The sequence below is a fragment of the Spodoptera frugiperda genome, chromosome 11, assembly GCF_023101765.2.
Source record: "Spodoptera frugiperda isolate SF20-4 chromosome 11, AGI-APGP_CSIRO_Sfru_2.0, whole genome shotgun sequence".
In the NCBI taxonomy this organism is placed as follows: domain Eukaryota; kingdom Metazoa; phylum Arthropoda; class Insecta; order Lepidoptera; family Noctuidae; genus Spodoptera; species Spodoptera frugiperda.
In genome coordinates, this window is record NC_064222.1 from 8,003,162 (window position 1) to 8,019,005 (window position 15,844).

The 15,844-nt window shown below is 37.5% G+C and overlaps 1 protein-coding gene across 4 annotated transcripts in view; it reads left to right on the forward strand.

The window, feature by feature from the left end:
- LOC118274585 (unconventional myosin-XVIIIa) overlaps positions 1–14,424 on the forward strand; it is a 297,865-nt gene extending 283,441 nt beyond the window's left edge. For all 4 annotated transcript variants that reach the window (XM_050696858.1, XM_050696857.1, XM_050696859.1 and 1 more), the window contains 12 exons: positions 5,668–5,784; positions 6,380–6,541; positions 7,071–7,247; positions 7,896–8,025; positions 8,635–8,782; positions 9,300–9,405; positions 10,154–10,351; positions 10,825–11,034; positions 11,443–11,609; positions 12,123–12,332; positions 12,725–12,832; positions 13,120–14,424. In XM_050696858.1, the coding sequence (XP_050552815.1) occupies positions 5,668–5,784; positions 6,380–6,541; positions 7,071–7,247; positions 7,896–8,025; positions 8,635–8,782; positions 9,300–9,405; positions 10,154–10,351; positions 10,825–11,034; positions 11,443–11,609; positions 12,123–12,332; positions 12,725–12,832; positions 13,120–13,204 (1,818 nt within the window). In that variant the 3' untranslated portion in view covers positions 13,205–14,424. The remainder of the gene's footprint in view (positions 1–5,667; positions 5,785–6,379; positions 6,542–7,070; positions 7,248–7,895; positions 8,026–8,634; positions 8,783–9,299; positions 9,406–10,153; positions 10,352–10,824; positions 11,035–11,442; positions 11,610–12,122; positions 12,333–12,724; positions 12,833–13,119) is intronic.
- Positions 14,425–15,844: the final 1,420 nt, after the last annotated feature.

Sequence of the window (15,844 nt, forward strand, 5' to 3'; positions counted from 1 at the left end):
AGTAAAAGACTAACAAACATACATGACTGTATGTACAAACTTTTCGCATTTATAATTTTAGTGGAAAGCAAAGATAGTCTGAAATATAAATCGATACATTCGCATAGCCTTCAATTTCTATTAAAAAAACGATCTGCACATCGCCCAGCTGGAGAAAATATTTGCTTGATAAAAATAGCTATCCTATTTACCCGCGGTCCGCCTATACTCACACGTCAGCATAGTTCGTTGCATTAAAAATGTTTGTTTGCCTGTCTGTCTGCGCTAATCTTGGAAAGTGCTAGTCTTAGGTTGATGCATCTTTGATGGACGATGTTTTGCAATAATTTTGATTTGTTGTATTTTGTGAAAGAAATTACAATTTTGTGATAATTAGTTTCGATTTTTGATACCCAAAATGGGACTTAAATAAGAATGAATAGTGATAATATTATATCTTATTACATACCATGAAGTAATTAAAGAGGTATTTTTACGTAAAATGAGGCCTAGGTTAGCTCATAAATTTAGGCGTCTAGTTATTAAATTTTTGCATAAATTTTTAAATGAAAAATTACAATTGTCTTATCTTTAAATGCAATCTACATATGCATAACTCATTTACATATTACTAATTGTAGTTTTAACGCAGTTTTAATTACCTAACATCTCTTTAGCGAATAGTTGGTAATGCCATAACGATGCAAGAAGACTGGGTTTGATACCCAAGTCATGCATGTTTTATATGGAAAGATGCGTACTATGGATGGCTTCCCTAATATCGGTACATCGCATACCCGAGCTGCGTATCTTACTCGACGAGCTACATAGCTTAGTATCATTGGAAACGGTTACATAGTTTCACTACTATTACATCTTCGTAACATAGCTACATAGCACATCTATGGTGGAAAAGCACTCTTAAGATGGAACTTAAACGAAAATTAGGTGGTGCACTTTAATAGATGATATCTATGGCATTTAACCCGTCCCACGTCATAGGAATACCACGTAGTTTCTTATGTTTGTTTACAATGTCTTAATAATATCGTACGTTATTATTTTATGAAGTTTTTCCGTGTCAGCGCCCGCCCACTGAAACATTTATTTTTACGCAAAGAATTTGTCATTGAAACATTATATTAATACATTATTCTGTAACCGAAATAACTTTATGAACTCATTCTCTGGTATTCATGGAATAAAATAATACTTATATATAAGTTATATTGTTTTATAAATACTATTATCTAGAATTATTTTTATATAATGAGTTTTTTCGCTCTGAAAATCCACAAACATTTAATAGTTGTTTAATATGTTTGCCAAGAATAAATAACATAGGTATCATTGTGTTTTAATATTTTTTATTACTTGCGTTTTTTGCTCAATAGTAGGAACTAGGAAAGCTGCTTCTTAAAATACTTTCACATAACTATTTCAATAATATGCTATATTATATTTTACGGCTTACTTACGTAACTGTTTATCGAAGTAACCGGTCTGATTTCAAGCCACACCGGGGCCTATAGTTATAGGAAAAAAACGCGACACACGTCGTCATCAATTTTAAAATATCCCTCAAAAATGAAACCTTACAATTCACTTGCATAATGACAGTAAAACTAATAATAAATAGTGGTTTCAACAAAAACATTAGCGTGTCCACGTAATAGCGTGTTCGTATTTTTAGTGGGCCATCCATGACCTAGACCGGCGCGCGCGCCGTCCTAGGGTTGGCACTTGTGTACCTGCCTGTTACCTGTCAAGTCAAGTGACTGGTATTAATGTATTAGAAAATATTATGTTAGTATATATTGCAGAAGTGTAGGTTACTTCTTAAGGTATACGTAGTGATGATTCGCGTAATGATGTCAAAGAAAAATATAATATATTTGTAATTGTGATCATCTCTAATCAATTTACTAGCTTCTGCCAGCGGCTTCGCCCGCGTTTCCGTGGAATAAAAAGTATCCTATCACTCAAGTCAGCTCATACCCTGTCTGTATACCAAATTTCATCAAAATCCGTAAAAGTCTCTCACTCTCGCCTTGTCCAAAGCGAAATAGAAAACAGGATGATTTTCCCCATCTCAAAAATAGGCACGTTAGAGAGAGACAAATATACTTAATTCAAGACCCTATTTCAGTAAATTTTATATGTCTAATATCTACGTAACCGAACTTAAACACATATTAGCATTAGACATCATCAGATTCCTAAATGACGTCAGCATAGGCCGTATGATTACAACATAGTAAATACATGAAGAGGCCTATCGTCTAGGTGTTATAGTAAATTTTATCTTGCCTTATCTCATCCTTGGCCCAATGTTCAGAATACGTTATCAATTCATCCCGATACTATCTCAGTTCTTTATCGGCATAATTCGGTCACTTATCGACCGAGCGAGACGATTTTTTTAAACATTTATTTATTTAATTTAATATTCATTTTTGAATCTGTGATATTGATTTTTTTAAAGTGTGATTTTCGAGATGTTCTATTATTGAAATTACTATTTTAAATATTTTCTTTACTTGTTTATTTTTGAAACTGTGATATTAATTTTTTTAAAGTGATTTTAAAGCTATTCTTTTTTTGAAAGTGTGATATTTTTGTTATCGTTTCAGTTTTGTTTTTTTTTTTTGTCGAAAAGTGAGTCATATTCAGTTGAATGTTGATATTTTAAATAGCTTTCTAGCTATAATATTTTTTCCTTGAAACGTAGCGATGCCGAAGCAATGTGACGAAAGATTTAAGTAGGTACTCAAATCATTATTTAGGTGTATTTTAAATTGAAAAATAAAAAGCTGACGCGTCTGCTCTTATGAACATGCATTTAAAAAGTGATAAATATGTTACTACGTTGTGTTATTTAATACATTTTCATATTGAACCACTTTCTACTGCTGATAAAGCTGTTTTTTATTAGGTACTTGTGTCATCAGTCTGTTTATTGAGAATGTAAGGAAACAGTCCATTTATTTAATGTTTTAAAGAACATTTTAAATTGTTTAAGTGAAAGTGGAATTTATTTATTTGTGTTTTAAAGTGATAATTGTATTTATTAGTCTGTTTTTTTGTGAACGTTGAAGGAATATCACATTCATACATACATAACCTCACGCCTGTCTCTCATGGGGATAGGCAGAGGCTATGGAACGCCAATTGCTACGATTCTTACATACCTCTTTCGCTTCATCAACAGAATACATTGAATATCATTAAATATCACACTTTCAAAAATTAAGTGCTTACAAATGTAGTGAATACCGACAAGTGACTGAACAAAATTGAAGTGAATTTAAAACTCAAATATATAAAATGAAATATGTATAAAATACTCATACTATGAAAAATCTTCAATGAAATATATTTCAAACGTCAAAAGGGTATTGACATCCACAGATGTGTGTTTTTACGTCGCCTTGTCGCTTGTAATTTTACGTCGTAGTAAATATTCGTAATTGCAAATAATATTGTACGAGTATTTAATTTTTCTGAATGATATACGATGGAGAGTGAGCCAGAGGTTAGTAAACTCTAATATCAATGTTTTTGATGTACAATCAAGTAGAAAAATCACTACATAGTATAAAACGAAGTTGGTGTCCGCCGTCTGTCCCTATGTATACTTCATCATCATAATCATATCAGCCACAAGACATCCACTGCTGAACATAGGCCTCCCCCAATGACTTCCGGATTGGCTGGTTGGAAGCGACCTGCATCCAGCGGCTCCCTGCGACCTTAATCAGGACGTCTGTCCACCTTGTGGGTGGACGTCCTACGCTATATGTCTACTTAAATCTATAAAAGTATACAACGGATTTTGATGTGATTTATTTTAATAGATAGAGTAATTCAAAAGTAAGGGTCTTATTGACTTATAAATTTAATGTATGGGAAGACGCGGGGTAAATCTAATCAACAATATTTGACTTAAAATTAAGAAAAATCACAAATACTGTACTGTTGACTCATTCTAACGGTTTTATACTGTTTAAAATAAACAATGTCAAGGTTCCTGCTTAAAATACGCATCTAAAAATTCTTTCTCGATAAATAAATTAGTTCTGAATCATCTTGGGATTTTCACGAAAACTTTTTAAAAACTATAAATATTGTGTAGATGCTAGCTTTCTGTCTGCAGCTTTGACTGGGGAATTTAACGGATTTCCCTCGAATCGAGAAGGTTTCGATTAAAGAATATTGAAGAAAGAATAGTAACCTATATGACTTCCTGATACTGATATCAGTCTAATAGTTTTGAAACGAAGCTTCGGACTACCTAGAGGGTTTAACGAAGCTCCGGCTCGTAAAGCAGGAGTAGGAACGGGGTGGTTTTTAGTCAATAAGAGTCTGACACTCCCATTGAGGGAAAACTCATTGGATGACTTTCCCCACTTAAAAAAAAAAAGTAGTTTTGAAAGTTACTCAATACAAACAAACAAACTTAAGAATTATACCTTTCCTCTCTTTACAATAATAAGTACCCATATATTATGTAGTTAGACTAAACGAAAAATACATAACGTTAGTTAGTTGGACACTTATTTTCGCATATGAGTGTACCAACATAATTATTTACTTGTTTTATAGTAATCGGTTACATTTGGCGTCGGTCCAACGCAGTCGGCGCGGGTCGGATTACGTTTCAAAATATCTATGTACAATGTACATGTACTACATGTGTACAGCGTTTTAATACTCTTTGCTTTCGTAATTATAGTAGAGGTACATACACAATTAAATAAGCTTGTATCGTTGTTTGTTTGTGCCTGTCTGGGGTAGGCACAATCGTTAGCTGTCTAAACGTTAGATCTGTAATAAGAAAGGGACTACATATGAAAGAGAGATAACATTTTTATAATAACTATTGTGAGACATACTACATTACCTATAAATAACTAACTGCTGCATTTAGTAACGATTTTGTATCGAAAAATCATGTTAAGGATTGGGTTAAGTAAGCATTAAATGACTCTGAGTACTGCGGTAAATTGACTAACTAATATGCTGCGTTACAACGCCGCGTCTGCGCACGCTGCTCATGATAAAGAGTCCCTCTGTGACTCGAAACTAGTAGAGCTTTTCTTAGTATATTTACGCGAGTAAACTGTTATTTTTAAGTAGGTAATATGTGAGAGTTCTTCAAAGAGTAAGTACTTATGATAGTATTGCATTTTTCATCTAGATCTTGATTAGATATGATTAGATGCACTTCAGACGTTTATCTTAAAAGAGTGCCGTGCTTATACTTACTAACAAATCAAGAGATATTGCGTTATGTTTCGATTGCGAATGAGATCATCTAAGTGAGAAATGTATCAGAAAAATTGTAAACATATATTTTTTAAAAGAGTAACGAATGGAGTTTCTTGCTCGTTCTTCTCCATTCGAAGCTACACTTTGGAACGAGCACCTAGCTTCACTGACAGACAGAATATTATTTATTTGTTGACGTTTCAAAAGTACCTAAGTATTTATGGTTTAATTGGAATAAATGATTTGACTTTGACTTTGAGTAAGGAAGTCTAATTCCTCCCAAAAGGTCGACAACGCCCTTGTAACTCCTCTGGTGTTTCATGTGCCCTTGGGCGCCACTGATTTCTTACCATCAGGAGACACGTCTGCTCGTTTGACAGTAAAGAAATTCTAATATCATGTTTCTTTCGCCTCCAGGTCCAAGATGCGTATGAAGAGGTGGAGGAGCAGAGGGCGGTGGCTGCACAATGGAAGCGCAAGCTGCAGAAGCTGACCAATGACATGGCAGACCTTCGGTCTTTGCTGGATGAACAGGTAAGCTGGTACACCTGAAGAACTTGATATTATTTCATTTAAGATTAGTTAATGGTTATTCTGATGGTCTTTCGGGCTGCTTCGTCAGTCGATTGGTCGTAAGAGTGACTACCAAGTAGGGAGACAATATCGGTTCGGTTTTCAAGTCGAGCTAAGATTTTGCGGTTTTAGAAAAACCTTTTAATAATTGCACGGAATCGTAAATTGTGTCCAGTAAATGGAATTTGCAACGTAACTGATGAAATCGGGGACTAATGCCTGAGAATCTTAACACTGCGACAAAATTTGCCTGAGAATCTTGACACCGTGATTAAGAAAACGGTCTCAAATAAAAAGCGCCATCTCTTGACGAAAGTTGGAACTATATTTTATCTGAACCGCGAGTTTTTTATATAGTAAAAATTTTAATTTTATTCTTATAAGGTGCATTATAATAAAACGATGCCCATTGGAAAAAATACTTGATAAACGCCACTAGTATTTTTTAAACCATACTTAGGTACTAAAGACTATCTTTCATTCACAGCTACTTGATCAACTCCACTAGTACATATTTTTAAAACCATACTTACTAAAGACTATCCTTAATTCCCAGACATGTCGCAACAATCTACTAGAGAAACGGCAGCGTAAGTTCGACGGCGAGCTTCAAGCGGCGCAGGAGGAGTTGAAGCGCGAGCGCGGCGCCAAGGAGCGACTGTCGAGGGAGCGAGACCAGGCACACGCCGAGAAATACGCGCTGGAACAGAGCCTCTCTGTGAGTAGACCGTCTTGTTATTTAAACCAGACTTAATTATGGTGTAGAAAATCCCCTAAAGGCCGGCAACGAACCAGTAACTCCTTTGGTGTTGCGGGTATCCATGGGCGGCGCTGACTGCTTACCATCAGGTGACTCGTCTGCTCGTTTGCCACCTATTCCATGAAAAAAAAACTCCTCTGGTGTTGCAAGGCAATGCTGTATGCTTGCTATCAGGTGTTTTGAAAAAGTTGATGACTCATTGTACATATTTCAATACCATACAAATAGTACGATTTTGCTATTAATTAAAAATTTTATATGCTGAAATCTGCCACCGAATTCGTCATATTTAAGTCAGAGTTATATACAAACCTGGTCATCCTAAGCAGTTATCTTCTTAAATAATCAACTTTCGTAAGGGGTGAATTTTATTCTCTTAAATGATCAAAAGAATACCTTCACAATGTATACCTTTATCAACTCCAACTCTATTAATATTAATCGACTCTAACTCTAAAATCTTCTTTTTTCTTCTCCCCCCCACCAGGAAGCTCGTCTAGAACTGGAGCTGAAAGAAGAACGGCTGGCTGCAGCGACACGTGAGTTGGAAGAACGCGGCGGCGGCGGGGACGAACTGTCCGCTCTACGCAGGACCAAGACGGACCTCGAGCGGCGCGTCAGGGACCAGGAGGAGGAGCTCGATGAACTGGCCGGCCAGATACAGGTGAATAGACGCACGGTCTTCAAGTCTACTTCTTCTTACATTTGGTCTTTTAGTCTACTGTACCCTTAGTACAAGTTTGCTTTACATTGAAGAAAATCAAGCAATCATAGTACAGAATGCAATCTCGATTCGATCTTGTTAAATGTTAAACATACTCGTACTAAGTTCTCTGGTCTTTTCGGTCTACTGGTCTTTTGGTCTTTTCGGACACAAATTACTTCTTTTTCAAGTCATAGTAATGATTGCTTACAGTACAGAATGCAATCGCGATTCGATTTCTTTAAACGTAAAACAAACTCGTACTAAGTCCTCTGGTCTTTTCGGTCTACTGGTATTTTAGTCTTTTCGGTCTACTGGTCATAAATTACTTCTTTTTAAATTCATAGTAATAATTGCTTGTCACTGTCTAACTGATTCTGTATTGTACCTATTCCTTTCTAAAGATTTTATCCTATCCTAATACCAAGGATAGAATTTGTGTTTTAAACGAATCTACAAAAAAAAATTTTCTGATGTGATATGAAAAATGGTACATAATAATACATTTAGCACATTACTTCCTTAGAATTGTGAATTCTACGTCTAAAACCATTCTTATTCAAATTCACATAAAAAACTTTGTACTAAACATGATTATTTATCTCCCAGCTACTGGAGAGCTCCAAGCTCCGGCTAGAAATGTTACTGGAGCAGCAACGCAAGGAGGCCAGGCTCGAGGCCGCCGCCCGGGACGACGAGATGGAGGAGACCAGGGCCAACGCTGCCAAGAAACTTAAGAGTGAGTGGTTTTGTACTCTATTTGTTAGGGTGTAAGGCATGTTTTTGTTTAATGCTATATTGTGGTAGATTTGCAGGTATTAAGTTACTAAGTTTGGCGTTAAAATAACCTTTACTCTTTTTTAAACTGATTTCAATATAGAAAATTAATAAATCATACTGGCTAAGCGAGTCAAAAGCATATAGTCTCAAAGCTTCTTTAATAACTTATAACATGTCATTGAGCTCAATCCGCACTTGGTATCAAGAGGACGCAGTGAAACTTTATTAGTCTAGGGTCAAAAAAATAATGTTTACAACATTAATTGAATTTGCACAATTGATTGCACGTTCGAAACCCACACGGAGCAACTCTTTGTGTGATCCACAAATTGTTGTTTCTGGTCTGGGTGTCATGTGAACTTTTATATTTGTAATCGCACCCACGACACAGGAGACAAATCTTGTGAGGAGCAATGTCTATTAAAAAAAAACTGCTCTTGGTATCTAGAGCTGGCTTGTTTTATTAATAATAAAGTTTCACAACTTTATTAAAAATAGTCAAAAAAAATATTTACAACAGTAATAAACTTCCCCAGCCCATACTTATAATCACTCCCAATTATTCCAGTGCTGGAGTCCCAGCTAGAGAGCGAGCACTCGGAGCGCAGCCTCCTATTGAGGGAGCGACACGAGCTGGAGCGCCGCCTGGCCGCCTTGGAGGAAACCGCCAGGGCCGAGACACACGACCAGCAACAACTCGTGCAGAGGCTAAAGAGGTATGTCATTTCATTTTTAAAATGATAATTGAATAAATAAGTAGTAGACTATAGTGTAAAAGGGTTGCGCAAACATGCGCAAATGTGCACAAACCCTTGCGCAAGCGTGCACAAACCCTTGCGCAAACGTGCACAAACCCTTGCGCAAAGGAAATGTTTACTATAACTTTTAAAATGGAACTCCTTGCCGGAGTCTGAGTTTCCTGTTGGGTATAACCTGGGTGTCTTCAAGGCCCGAGTGAATAGGTTGCTTATGGGCAGACGTGCTCCATCGTAGGCCGCATCATCACTTACCATCAGGTGAGATAGCGGCCAAACGTCGAATTATAAAAAAAAAGAACTGAACTTAAACTCCTAAAGGGTCTAATGCGCAAATCTTTGCAGTTTGTTGCGCAAAGTCAGTAATACAAGTCTGCGCGTTATTACGAAAAAATATTTACTTGTAAATCTATTAAATAAAATGAGATTTGCTCGAAATATTCAAGGCTCATAAAATTAAATTCCAATTTATTTCCAGGGACCTGAAGAGATACCGCGCTCTACTCCGCGACGCTCAAACGATGCTCGAACAGAAGGAAAAGGAGGGAGGCGCTAAAGCACAGATTAGACAGCTCAAGAACCAGGTATGTTTGTATTAAACTGTAAATAAAGTAAAGAGCCAGCTCGTTATAAAAAAATGGCCCTTGTTATGTAGCACACAGTAACAATTTAAAATTGTGATTCTTGAAATCAGATTCTTCTTTTTCATAGGAAATAATAAAATACATTTAAAATACGTTTACTAGAATTAGAACTTGAAACGGGATATTTACTAAACTCATCTGTGATCATGGCGCTTGCAACAGTGCCGAAATATCGGAAACTCATAGAAAAACATGGTAAATATCCCGTTTCAAGTTCCAATTCTAGTATTAGTGATCATGTTAGTTTAAAGACTTATAAACAAGGCTCGGAACCGGTTTAAAAAATACCGGTTAATACCGGTTTATATCGGTTTTCCTCCGAACTTTTCTTAAGAACGTGAACATTAAAGAACTTTATTTTAACCTAAATTAACCGGTTTATTCGAAGAGGGGCATGTCGGTACACGCGTTGAAATATTATTATTGAAATAAGCTGAACAGCGCGCGGCGTTTCTTTGATGTGCGTCGTATTAACCGGTTTTTATTGCTCTAAACCGGTTAATCCGAAAAAACCTTTATGAAAATACTGTTCCAAATACCGGTTTAAAAAAACCGGTTTCGCGAACGAAACCCAGTGTAAAGGTTTTGCGTACAAGTACATAATAACGGTTTGAAAATTTAACCGGTATCCGAGCCTTGCTTATAAAGTACGTTTATTTTACTAAATTTCCCCCTACCTTCTCTCCAGGTGGAAGACCTAGAGCTAGCAGTGCGAGCGGCGACGAAGGCCCGTCAGGCTGCGGAGGCCGAGGCTGCGGAGGCTAACGCGGCGCTGGAGGAGGCCAGCCGGGCGCGGGCCGACGCGGCCGAGCGCGCCATGACGGCCGCCCGGGACGCCGCCGCCGCCAGGGCGCAGCTCGATGATGCTGAGGAGGAGGCTGCTGAGGTAAGGATTTGGTTACAGGTTTTAAGTAAAGGTTACATGGGGATTTTCATCTCCTTTGCCGCAGATAGGCGGGTATTCTTGTTGGAATTTGATTTAACTGACTCGCCATTCTTTTTCATGTTTTTTTTAACAATTGCTGGACTTGGAAAATATCTTATAGAGATGATAATGGTAATCTTATATTTGAATGATTACAAAACTAATTTACTTAACTTTGATTTTAATTTTGTTGAAATTGTTCTACTTTTATTCATGGTAGGTATTTATTTCACTTAAAATATTCTCAACAATACCAAATAATAATATGCTGTTACATAATTTAAAAAAATTAAGATTTCATAAAAAAAAACAACACTAATAATATTTGACCATACCAAATAATGGGGGAGGCCTTTGTTCAGCAGTGGACGTCTCTCGGCTGATGATGATGATGATGATGATGATAACAAATAACCCAATATATCACTCAACAGCTATTGAAGAAATACCGATCCAGTACAAGCGCGCTAGTAGCAGCGCAGAGCGAGGCGCGTGAGGCCTGCGCCCGCGCCGACGCGGCGGCCGAGGAAGCTCGCGCGGCGCGGGACAAGCTCGCCGAGCTCACCGCCAGGCTCGCCACCGCCGAGGCGGGACACTCGCACGGACACGCCGAGGCTGAGCGGAGGCTCGAACTTAGGAATAAGGTGCGATACTCAAATATATTCTCTTTTAATAACTTGTACCCCTGCAAGGATTGAAGCAAAGATTGATTTTTAGAGAAAAATTGGAAGCATGTTTTTAGATTCAAATTGTTTTTTTTTTAGGTTCTACCTCAGTTTTGTTGAGGGTTTATGTTTCATATTTTAATTTGTGAACAAAAGTCATTTAATAGAGAAGTTATTACAAATTAAAATAAAGAAAGTGTGTTCAAACAACAAATGAAAACCATACTTTCAGATAGAGATACTAGTTTAACAATATAAAAAAGGATTATTTTCTTAACATAATATCAATATTTAACATTAATTTATCCAAAATTCACCAAGAACATCAAATAACAACCTTACAAACACTTAAACACTATACTAATTCCCCCCCCCCCCCCCCCCCAGGAGTTAGAATCCAGCCTGGAACTAGAGGCGACGGCGCGCGGTCGCCTGGAGGGGCAGCTGTCGCGGCTGCGGGAGGCCCACGAACAACTGGCCGCCGAGCTGGGGCAGGCGCGCGCCAGGGAACAACACGCCGCCGACGAGCTGCGCAAGTTTACTAGGCAACTCAGGTATGTGTAGTTTATATTTGCAGAATAAGTATAGCCTAGCCAGGTCACTGAATTAGGGTGGGGCTCCGGAGCAGGTCTATTAAGAGGACTCGATACCCCTTACAGGTTTTGAGGGTGACCACCGGTTTAGTGAGGTAAAAATCCCATACTACCCTAGTTTTTCTGCTTTATCTCTTGATTTTGCTATAAACCTCACGTGAAGCTTTCCAACGTCATGCAAAACCGTGCAAATGGTCGCTGAATTAGGGAGAAAAAAATGAATATGTGTAAATTGCCTAATTTTAAACCAAAATAAAGACTACTCACCTGGGTCACGTTATTTACTTGCCGCCGTACGCCTTACTTAGGCCATTTAACGGTTACTTAACCCAGCCATTAGCAATTATTTTCGGAACAAAATCGATACTAAGAAATAGTTAACCATTAGTCACTGAATACGACTGTTTCTGTTCCACCTAAAAACTTAATATTAAAGTTAACAGCACTTACTTAACTCCATCAACTTAATTACAGAGAACTTAAAGAAGAAAACAGCGCTCTGAACGCTAAGCTAAGCGAGGCCAACCGCGCTAAGGCGGCCGCCGAGTCCGCGGCGTCGGCCGCCTCGGCTGAGGCGCAGGCCGCGAGGGACGAGGCCAGGCTCGCCGCGCGACGGGCCACCGCGCTGCAGGAGGCCATTGCCGGCGACCTGTCCAGTCCTGGGGACTCCAGGGATACTGATAGGTATGTACTGGTTATTTTATGTCTCTGTTAGTGATGATTTTTCAAACATGAATTGATTGAATGTATCCATATTGTGCACCGCAAAAGTACTTATTCTACTTACATAATAATTTTGTTATGTGTGTATGTGGTAATACAGTTAAGATGTGTTGCCAGTTTGAAAAAAAAAAACAGAATAGGTATACATTTTAAAGTTGATTAAAAATGAATTGTATTGTACAAATGCCAGTACATCTACATACAGTAAACAGTTGATAAAAACTAGTTAATCTATATGCTGTTTGCTAGAGTTTCTACTTATCTTTCATGGCTTACTTATGTATATTTGAAGCAATCTCTTATTTCACTATTATACTGATTAATGATGAACTAAAATATCTTCCTATTTGCAGCGACAACGACAGCTACAGCTCGGACGAGTCCATCGGCACGTTCCTGGCCAACCACAAGCTCAGCCCCTCCGCGCCGTCTAGGAACAGCGTGCAACTAGACACGCAGAAGTATGTATTTATTAATACCAATAATAATGTTTCAAGATTATTTTAATTATAACTCTTTGAAATGGATTTCTGATGGTTTACAAAACTGATGTATCTATGGTAAAGTAATGAATAGTTTCAATGAAGAAGTGTGTTACTTCTATTTCCCATATTTTTATATGGATGAATAATTTATAGTAGACTTCGGCACAAAATAAACAAACACATGTACAAAACTAGATACTAGACATGAGAACGATCTGTCCAGCTAAGTTAAATGATATTAATTCTCTTCCATTTCCCCCCAGATCCCAATCATCCGGAGGCCGCGAGAGCCGGTCCAGCATGGGCTCCAGCAAGCAGATGAGTCCGACTAAAGAATCGTTCGCATAACAACAAGCCGGTGGCGCCGGCGCCGGCCTGCTGACGCGCGCACTGCCCGCGCTCTGCGCCGTCTTCTGCAGCCCCCACACGCCCGCGCCCGCGCCCCATATCGTGCTCGACTGAAAAAAAAAACAAACGTCAAAATGACAGCTGTCAAAAGTGACTTCTGTCAAAAGTGACAGCTGTCAAAAGTGACAGCTGTCAAAAGTGACAGCTGTCAAATTGTGTGTGAGATCAGAGACTCCTCAGTGCGAATGAAATGTTCTTATCAAATATGCATGTGCACCCCATACCAGCGATGATTATTATTAAACGATGTAGCAATGGTACTCTACGCTTGGAATTCAATGTAACGATGGCTCCTAAATTAGACTGCTCAGTAAAACAATAATATTACCACTTTTGAATGGCATTATACACTAATCGATTTATTATATACATTCGAAACTTTCATGTATTCATAGAAAAAGCTTTTGATATGAAATTATTAACGCGTTCGATAAACATGTTTAGGTAATTCAGTGGATTAAGAGACAGATGGCGCTGGTGTCCTGGCCAGTGTTGCCAGGTATTAAAAATGAATGCATTCCAGATTTAAAAATATCTTTAAATAAAGAAGAACTTCTGAGTACTACAACGCCGGCGCCATTATACCTAGGCTTGGACTTTAATTTATTTAGCGTAGAATTATTAGGGAATTAATTAATTGTTTAGAGATCGCGCGGCGACCGGCCAGCCAGTCAGTATTTAGACGGCCTAGAGGCGTGTAACTTACAAAATAATATTAGGTTCTTTGTTATTTAGTTAGCTAACTTTTGTAAATAACTAGATGGCATATACATTTTTATTATTTAATTTGTAATATTCGTGTGATCAGACTGTTAAACTATGATTTATTTGTTACAAATGAGTTGTTGCTTTATCGTAGACTTGAAACATATCTAATAGTTAAATAGAACATGTTTTTTTTAAACTCCATTCATGACTGGTTTGTGTTATAGTAATTTTAATATTAGACGATTATCTTTAAAAGTATGTACTCCTCAATATAGCGTTTCTTGTAATTGTATACTCCATTACTCTCTACATGTACGTATTGCGTCTATATGTCTGTAACCAATTTATGAAATTATCTAATTATTATGTGTACGTACTATAATGTGATGAAATGTTACTGCATTCAATACTGGTTGTAAAATGAAATTATTTAATAAAGTAACGAAAATATATTTGCGTTTGTTTCATTTTTGTTTACCTTTTTAAGGGGGGAAATCATCCAATGTCTTCTCTCGCCTTGTGTGAGTGACAGAGGAGTGTCAGACACTGACTAAACACCGCCACCCCGTTCCTACTCCTGATTTTTGACCTGAAGCCCCGTTAAACCCATAAGACAGTCCGCGGCTCCGGGTTTATGTTTATCTGCAAATGTAATACATAAAGTAATCTAGACTTGGTAATAAATAAAATTAATATGAGAGTGCAGTTAGGCACAAATCACGCAACTTTTTTTCTGATTGAAACAATAAAAATATACTATTTTAATTCTTTATGTCTAATGGTTTAGAGCGATTAGATTAAAACAAATTTGAAGGAGCAGATGATTTCACAGAACATCATAATGAACATGTTGGTTCCAATAATCGCTCTCGGTCTCTCTTCGAGACCGCGCATGATTCCCCATGGACTGAACTGCAGTAGATTTTTTTTAACTATGGTAGTGACGATTTACGGAGTATTCTTTTTTAAATTTGTATTACACTTATAACTCTCAGCAATATAATATTTATTTTTCTTTTTACAATAACAATCCAAAAAGTTTACATAAGAAACCCACATTTAAAAAATCTTACGTGAGATTGGGGAGGGGATTTAAATCTCACGATATCTTACCAGTAGCGGGGGAGGAAGGAACAGGAAATTATAAAAACACCTCACGTAATTTATGGACGCCCCCTAATCTATACTGATGCCTCATTGGTCTAGTGATCGCAAGTGCGACTGCCGGGCAAGGAGGGTCTCGGGTTAGATCCTTGGGTCGGGCACAATAATATTGGGCCTATTTTTTCATTTTTCTAAAATTTACCAGTAATAGCACGGAGTCTGGAAACATGCCCGGTATATGACAATAGACTCACCTCATATGGAACTTATAACACAAATGGTGAAAAGTGTATGTACATTATACTGTGCAGTGGCGTTACGTGCCGTAATTTACAGGTACACCTCTACCTACACCTTCAGGAATAAAAGGCGTGACGTTGCCAAGAAATCATACAATAAAATCGCTTTCGTTCTGAAGCCGAACGTTGACCAGCTAAAATAAGTTAGTTTAGTTCAGCTAATATAGGTAAATCAATTGTTCATACATGCATAGTTGGCGGTGCATGTACGGCTTAAGTGCGCTATAAAATAAATAATGCTAAGCTAGAGAGAGACCTCGTTTTTTTTTACTGATTCCTAATCCTAATAACTGTGGAATATAAATAACCGCCCCCCTCAAAATGCTTAAATATGATAAACGTCTTTATAATGAAAAACTAATTCCGAACGTAGTCAGAAATGTCCCAGAAATGATAAACCTGGAACTGGCAACCCTTCCAGATATTTTGTTAAATATGGAGCAATAACAAAACGTTTATTTCGTCCAGA